At 52.0% G+C, this 8,404-nt stretch overlaps 1 protein-coding gene across 1 annotated transcript; it reads left to right on the top strand.

Annotated features, from left to right (window-relative positions):
• Positions 1–6,604: 6,604 nt before the first annotated feature.
• On the top strand, positions 6,605–8,128 carry MIND_00802700 (F-box domain-containing protein; the record flags this gene model as incomplete). Its single annotated transcript, XM_037364706.1, has 1 exon — positions 6,605–8,128. Exon 1 carries the CDS (start codon positions 6,728–6,730, stop codon positions 8,126–8,128), a length of 1,401 nt encoding a protein of 466 aa, XP_037217948.1. The 5' UTR covers positions 6,605–6,727.
• Between the last annotated feature and the right edge of the window lie 276 nt (positions 8,129–8,404).

Below are 8,404 nucleotides of genomic sequence, written 5' to 3'. Positions count from 1 at the left end.
GCATCAACTGAGGAGTAAAATCGTCAGTGCTTACTTTGCTTCTTACCTTCACCTTCGACTGTTTTTCTCCTACCTTCATTTTCGAGCGACGACTCAACTCCCATTTCATACGGCTTGCTACTGCGAGCATGGCTGAGAATATGAATGAGACGAACGAACATGCTCTCAATCAGGATTTGATAGACAAAAAAGGCGACACCGATGCGACCATGAGGGACGTAGGCATACTCGAGATCGAGGCCCACCTCAATTATGAGGTCCCTGTTTGCTCCTCACTGATGAGCGGTGACGAAAGTAGCGATGCATGCACAGCGTGCTTGAACTATGTGGGGCATATGTCGACCCCGGACAACTTGCCCAGATTTCTGGAAGTAATCGCACACGTGCGAACGCAACAACACCTTGCTAAGGTCTACACGCTTCAAGGAAAAATCGACGGACTGAAAGAAGAGAACGAGCGTCTGAGAGCTGAAAGCACACAGGCGACAGTTCGCGCCGAAATCGCGGAGCGCGAATTAGCCAGTCATAAGGCACAGCCTAGCAATACGGGATTAACCCCGCCTATTGGCTACATGCCCATTGGGCCAGTAAGCACAGCCGAAATTGTCCAAATGGACACTGACGATGACCAGGAATCGGTCGCGGTGATCACTCAATGTCAGCCCCAGCAGGCGCCCCCACTCGTGTCTATGGCTTGGGAACGTAATCAACACAAGACTGAACGGGCCACAATCAAGTGGAGGACAAATGACCAGGGCTTTCCGGCGTCCATTGACGACTACCAACTCGCTATTGCGTCGCTACTGCGAACGCCATCATATGTGCTGCTTCACCAATGTGAAGTTGTACTCGGGCGTGCAACCCAATGGGATGCTCAAGGACGGCCCAATGACGACATGTCGGAGATCTATTCGATGATGCTCGACAACTATGCGCACCCCCGCTGGGCGAGGGACGTCTACGTGGCTATTGCTAACTCCAAACCTAACGATCGTCGTGCCTGGTTCGATAATATGGCAATGCCTACCTTTGGGGATAACCCAAGAACGCTGGTGGCTTACATGCAATTTCACAACGTCGAATTCCCCGGCTGTGCTTTTGTCGACCCATTGCAATCTGTGGACCTATCGCACGCCTGGGGTGTACTGCTGTGGGAACTACTGAAACCCTATCCCGACCGGGTCAATCAACCATCGAATGAAACTACGGGCAATTACATGCTAATGCGCGCACTCGTCGTGGTACTCGGCTGGAATGGCGCCTATTCCAACTTAGTGACACAACATGGACTGCATATCAGTAACGACGGGTTTCGACCCGAACGATGGGATAATCGACGTCTCTCCATGAACGAACTTAGCCCTGCCAACGTGGCCGCGCAATTCGCAAAGTGGGGCATGCACCCTGACTCCGCTGCACGATTTGGAGGGTACCTGCGCCGTTATGCGTGCGATTGGAGAGACCACAAAGTTCCCGGCTCGTATAAGGCTCCAGCGGCGCTAGCCCCTGTCGACGCCACGCAATTCGCTGGGTTCGTTGATCAAGCACTACCTTCCATTAGTGACCACGCACCACTTGGACCAATGGTGCAAATCATTCATCGCAATGAATTCGTGCCCTGGAAGAAGGTCGAGGACCACCGCGCATATTGTGGATGGACAGCCCACTCGGATGGAAGACACCGAATGAACGTCAGATTCGACTCACGCACTCAGCAGTTTGTTCTTCGGGACCACGACACAGGCAGCCACGGGCGCGAGGCAGGTGGAAATGGGAAAGCAACTGGGTGGAAGGCGAAGCCCAAACAGTATCCGTGGCCTTATCCAGATCCTCATTCCTCTCAAAAGCCCGGGCCCTCGTCATACCACTACCATCACAATGAACCTCCGCGCCACGAATATCACCACAAACCAGCATATCGCGCAGCGCCCGACAGTTCCGATAACCGCTTCACATCCAACAATACACCCTTCATGTCGCACTTTCCATCCGAACCAACTCGCGGACGCGGGTCGTGGACGCCCACGAGGTATCTACCATGGCGCATTTCGTGGCGTGGATCCAGGATGAAGATTGCAGACCGATATCTTGCAATGGGGGAGAGTGAAAGGATGGATACTGCCTGCACGCACGACTTCTTGATCAAATCTTGCCATCATACGATCAGCGGTAGTTACCGCCCTAGCCGTTACAGTGGGGATTAGCTCTTACTTCTCTACCACCAACTGTAACCTAAACCTACGTGTTTTCAACAAATACGACAAGTTAAAGTTCTATCGTGGTCCTTGAAGTAAGCGCCCCTTTTAATACCAATGCACAAAGAGGTCAAGTTATTTGAGGATGAATCGAATTGGCAAAGGAGTCGTATCGTAGCTAAATCAAGCACCAAAAGCGTGTCATGATGTGAAATGCCGGAAAGGGAAGAATACTATAGGTGTGGACGGAAAAGATGTCGGAGGGCATGATGGAGAGGTTGGGGTAGGGTGAGCAGTGAGAAGGGTCATCATGCGAGGTCGTAGGTCTTCAAGGAAGTTGCAATTGACATCGCAAAGAACAACACGAGTTACTGCTGCCTCTGGATATACCGCCCTGCGCAGACGACGGTCGTTGATAAATAGTGGACATTCATGGCATTGTGGGCTCGTATTCTAGACACGAAAGATTTGTCAACGCAATTAATTAGGACTGATAGTCCAAACGTGCCTGCAACTTGGCTAGGCGATCTTCCCAACTCAGTCCTGTGTTTCATAACTCCTTGCAACAAGAGCTCCACACCCAGGAGTTCATTGCCAGTAATAGTCAATACGGATGCAGTCGATGAGTTGAGTATCTTGCGGAGTTGGTTGGCGACAGCAAACGGGCTATAAGAGCATGGGGGATAACTTCATTTGCAGTGGTCCTATTTGACGGGATTGGTACCAACGGCGGTGTTTATGCAAGTTCCGCCGAGGCAAGAAATTCGAGTCTTGTGAAGCTGCCGCGTAAATTAGTCAAATATGACCGGAAAAGAAGGACAACGCACTGAGAGTCCCGCTATACCATCCCAACCATACGAAAACCTACAGCGACAACTGAGCATGTCCAGAATGTCTTTTCAAATATCGATTGCTTTGCGGAGGCTTCAGACGCGTTCGGCATCCGCACGAAGCGGATGGAATAGTATGGCGAAGATGAATGGAAGGTCTGGGTGACTGTCAAGAAGGCGAGGATATGAAGAAAAAGCGCCCGTGGCGGACGTACTCGATGCCGCTCAGAATTGCCAAGTACTAGGCGTAACCCACACTTGAAGATGGCGATTTTTGAAGATTCCGGTGCGCTTCATGGTTGGGAGCAAGTTTGACGACTAAAGGATGGCGAAAATAATAGTAAGGCTGGTCGTTATGTCTACCAGGTAGCGGTGGTTGGGAGGAAAGCCTGAAATGGCTGTGTCACGACAGTGTGATCGAGAACTCGGCTTCGCACCTCCACTCGCTCTATACTTACGGTCAACACTCTTGCACCAGTGAGTACGATTTTAACACAAGCCCTCTCTCAAAGCCCCTCCAGAATATGCCTATCCCAGCTTCGCCTTATCAAGCTATACTCCACACCAACACGGTCCCAAGTGATGCGCAATGCGACGAGATTCGCGCCTATCTATCACCCCACAATACGAAACTGGATGAAATGCATGCGGAGATGCACAGTCTGAGAGAACGCCTCCGTGCGATTGCCGTGGAAGCGGACGAACTCTCCGGTTTTGTCGCTTCACACCAAGCGCTCATGTCGCCTATGCGGAGGATGCCCAACGACGTGCTCCAGCTTATCTTCCTCGAAACTCTTCCTGCACATCGCAATGCAGCCCTGGACGCTAGTGAGGGCCCAATGCTGCTCGCCAGTGTCTGCAGTCATTGGCGGGCACTGGCTTTGAGTATGCCGAAACTCTGGTCTAGGATGCATCTTGTCGTCCATCCAATGACGACCAGGACACTGGAGAAAGAACAGCCAGCATTATTGGCGGAAATGACGCGCTGGTTCAGTCGAGGGTCGACCGCTCCTTTGCCAGTGGACGCGTCGGCACAGCGTTACGACCGCATATTCAACGCTGAAGAGCGGCAGAATCTATCTTTTCGTATGCCCGTGCATCATCCAGGTGTGGTTTCGACGTACCTTTCTGCTCTGATCTCGGTCTCTCATCGCTGGCGCGACATTAAATTGTCAAAGCTTTCAGAGTCACCGGAGGACAGGGACGCACTTTTCCAATTAAGAGCCATTGATGTGCCACGGTTGGAGAAGTTCCGAGTCCATGCAGGGGGCACGTGGACGACACCATATAATCTCGAGATTTTATCGGCTCCCAGTCTTCGCGCATTCGTCTTCAAGGGGATCTTTGCCGCTGTTCCTACCACCATCATTTGGCGGAATATTATCGATCTGTCTCTGCAGTTCTTTGACACCGACAAAACTCTAGTTAACAGGCCGGGCCTTCCACTTCCATTCCCGTTCCTCTCCGAATGTACATCGCTGGAGAGGCTTGTCGTCACCGCCGCCGGTCATGTTAGGCATGCAGAACCCGAAACAAATATCGAATTGACAACCCTCCCGAAACTGACGACGCTTGTCCTACGGACAGGGGAGGGATATGACGATAACGCAACACCCAAGATGTTTGCAACGCTGTGTCATTTGCGGCTGCCCCTGCTCCACACACTCGACATCTCTGGTTTGAACCATGAAAGGTCCCTCGCTATCATTGAGATCGTAGGGGATGTGCTCAAGAACCTCGCTTTCTCCTGCGAAGACCTCACATCTGAGGAGGTGCTCGCCCGAATACGAGCCGCTCCCCTTGTTGAGCGTTTACGTCTGGTCAATGAGCCTCAAAAAATCTCCCTCTATGCACGTGGGCCCAAGCCACCACGGGATGGCCAACTGCTCGCCCGCATCATCACCAACTCGATCAACGGCCCTCCAATTTGCCCGGCTCTTCGTCACTTCGAATTGACGGGCGCATCTGCCCTGACGGACGAGCTTCTCTTGCAATTCATCCTCTCGCGCACCCCTCCTGTGGTAGCTTCATACCCTGATCTCGCCCAGCTGGCGGCGCTCAATGTCACTCTTGCTCGTGAGCGCGAAATCGACATCCGCGAGCCTCTATTGGAGGCGATTCAGTCGGACGAGCTGAGGCTTTTCTTGGAGTATGCCGCGCCAGTGACACGCCCTGTGGGATATTCGGCCCTGCAGGGGACAGAGCGGGCTCCGTCGGTTGAGCTCGGGAAGCCGAAGAACATCCAACGGCACCCGGACTGGACAACCAACTTTGCGGCAAGTCGCTGGTAGGTATGCGGAGAATGTGAATGTGTCCGACCTACACCCATAATGCTTCTATATGAGGTTGCATCGGAAATTTCAGTATATATGTAAGATGTATGTACCAGTACTAGTTCATCTGGTCAATAGGATTCCGAGTCAAGTTTTTATTGATCTCTATCCGCTCACAATCCACTCACCGAGTATCTTATTACGAGTAGTATTCTGAGAAAGCCCCATACGAGGTATTTGCGCTGTTGACAAAATTTTGGGCGAGTTGCGTGACGGTGACTGAAGGTGACAGCAAAAAAAGACAAGGCGTCGAAAAGCCAGGCGCGCGAGTCTCTGTAATTAGAACCGATGAAACACGCGGGTTGTGTATTGAATGAGGAGGAACGATTGAAATAGTGTGGTCTCTTCGACCAGGGAAATGGCAACGATGAATGAGTGGATGCTCTGGGACCATCTGGGTATTTGTCGCTGATTAATGTATTGGAATTATAGACACCCGTCTGGAATGCGCCTGCCCTTCTTTTTCAGTTTCGAAATACGGAACCTGTTGAGTGCACATACCGGAGTCTTTCCTTCGACCACATCATCCTCCGTCTCCGCGAGGACAACGACATCTTCTGCGTGAGTTACCGTCGCGTAGACAGTATACCACCAACGTTATCCGTCGCTTTCGATAGGTCCTTGAAGCAAAAAACAACTTGAAGCAGTGTCCTGGGGCTTCATAAAATGCGAATAAAAGCAAAGCACACTGCCAAAAGGCCGCTCGAAAGCGCTGGTGGGCCCGATATGTGGGGAAAGATAGAGATTCTATGACCGTTTGGCCGAGAGGGGAGGGTGTTCTCTGGCTCGAAAAGTGCTCGAAAGTGACGCTGGAAGTGACTAGAATGGCGAAAAAAGTATAGGCGGTGAATGCGGCGTTACTGTCATCTGCCTCCAATGCATATCCTGCGCAGTCTTATCTGAAGCACAGCAGAGAAGGAAGGTGACAGGTGAGACATTAGAAAACCAGAAGGACCCAGTTAACATACCAGCACCCGCAATTCGCCATGACTCATGAACCCTTTAGCGGTCCGCTCGATAGACCACCCTCTTCTGCCAAAACATCGCGTTATCATGCCCCCTCGGCAGCGGTGTTTTGAGCCAGACAAGGGTTGGGATAGGCGGGCCCGTTCGGCGACATGACCGTGGAAGAGAAAGAGTGTGACACACATTCTGGCTTACTCTTCCTTTCGTTTGGCGCGATCCACTGCTTCGCTGTGCTTAGTTGAAGCTTTAACGTTGTTCTGCTATGGACAAGGTGTCCGGCTATGCCCACGGCTCTCTGCCTCCTTCCAACATCCATCTGCTCCGGAAAGAGGCAGAGCAGATCGAGAAGGCCATTATTGATGCACTGGAATGTCAACTAGCACGACTCCAAGACCGTCTCGCTATGATCAATGGCAGTCTATCTACAGTCATTTACCCCGTCAACACTCTTCCTGCCGAGATTCTCTGCAAAATATTCGCGTTCGCCGTGTCTTCCTCTCTCGGGAACGACATCACTCGCACACTGTTACTAATTACTTCCGTATGCCAACGCTGGCGTCAGGTTGCCATCGCCGACCCAAGATTGTGGACGAATGTCGGCTACTTCGTCAGGCGCTTCGATCGGAATGAGCCTGATTGGTTGCTTCGACACTTTCTGTCGCGCGCATTAGGACACCCCATCCGTCTAGCCCTCTCCTTTGCAGCCGCATATAGCAGAGTAAACGTGCTACCCCATCATTTCTTCTCATCTGCTCGTCAATGGATGGAAGCAGACATCACCGGTCCTTCGAATGAGGGCTGGGCCTTCCATCCCTCCGACCTGCCATTGGCTTCCGCACTCGACCTGCCTCATTTGGAGAAGCTTTCTCTGGATGTGCGGATTCACGTTGGAGTGCCTCCGCGCCCCATGTTCCAGAATGCACCTCGTCTTCGCGAGCTATCCATTCGCCAACCACTCCACATTCTGCAGCTCTCGTTTCCCGTCTACCAGCTGCGAAAACTCACGATCCTCCACGGCAGCAACACGGCCGCATGCAGTCACATCATCTCGGTGTTGCCCAAGCTAATCGCTTTGGAGGACCTCACATTACCCTCACTGATTGACGACATGTCGCACGAGTCTCCGACCCCCTTCCCAATGCATCGCCTGGAGACGCTAGCGCTGTTCGGCTGTAGCAGCATCGTCTTACCCCACCTTTCCATGCCATCTGTGACCTCACTCCAACTTTCGGAACTCAGCACTTACATTGCTCTGAGAAGTTTGGATTCGCTCCCCGGCATCGTCTCCGTGTCACTTGTTGGCAGCCGCCCCAGCACATTCGGTGTCGTGCTAAACACCGCCATGTTCACCCCAGTTAAACACCTCACGGTTGATGCATTCCCCATGGCCCCGCCCAATGCCACACAGTGTGCCACCGATCTTGGAACTCTCCTACCGAACCTTGAGTCGTTCACCGTCCGGATTCCGCCTTCCATGACCTCCGCCAGCTCCCGGTCAGTCCTACGCCCATTCATCGATGGAATCGTCATGCGCGCCAATATCGCACGCGCTGCTGGCGTCACAGCCATGAAGCTCACCCATTTCATCGCCGACTTTGCGCCCTTAACTGTGCAGCCTGTGCTGTTTCCCGAAGACACACGTGACTTGAAGCACCTCCAGCAAACGACGAATATACAGATCTCGATGCCAAACGGATATCCGGCTCGAAAAAGGTGGCGGTTACAGGCAGGCAACAGCAACGAGGAGCATACGGAGGAGCTCATCCAAGAGGTGAATTCAAAAAATCCACTTGTAATTGGGTAGAAAACAAAAATCTCTGTCTGTGAAATAGTAGTAGATCAACAACAATGACTCAATGGGTAAGTAATGTTAGTGCACTAGTACTGATGGAAGACAGAACTGTCACAGTTGAAATGTTTGACTCATTGGCAAACTTGGTTGACTACTTAGAGTGATATTGACAGAAAGTATTCTGAGACAATCAAGGCTGTGGTGAAAGGTTTCAGTTGGGTATCAGGGGAACCTCCCTTTCAGCCCCTTGGAGACATCTCCGATTCCGGGCCGATTCCAGTTCTAACT

Source organism: Mycena indigotica, assembly GCF_014461135.1.
Source record: "Mycena indigotica strain 171206Taipei chromosome Unknown Mind.scaff0007, whole genome shotgun sequence".
NCBI classification, from domain to species: Eukaryota; Fungi; Basidiomycota; class Agaricomycetes; order Agaricales; family Mycenaceae; genus Mycena; species Mycena indigotica.
Note: the sequence above shows the minus strand (reverse complement) of the source record. Positions and strands in the feature narration are given on the sequence as shown.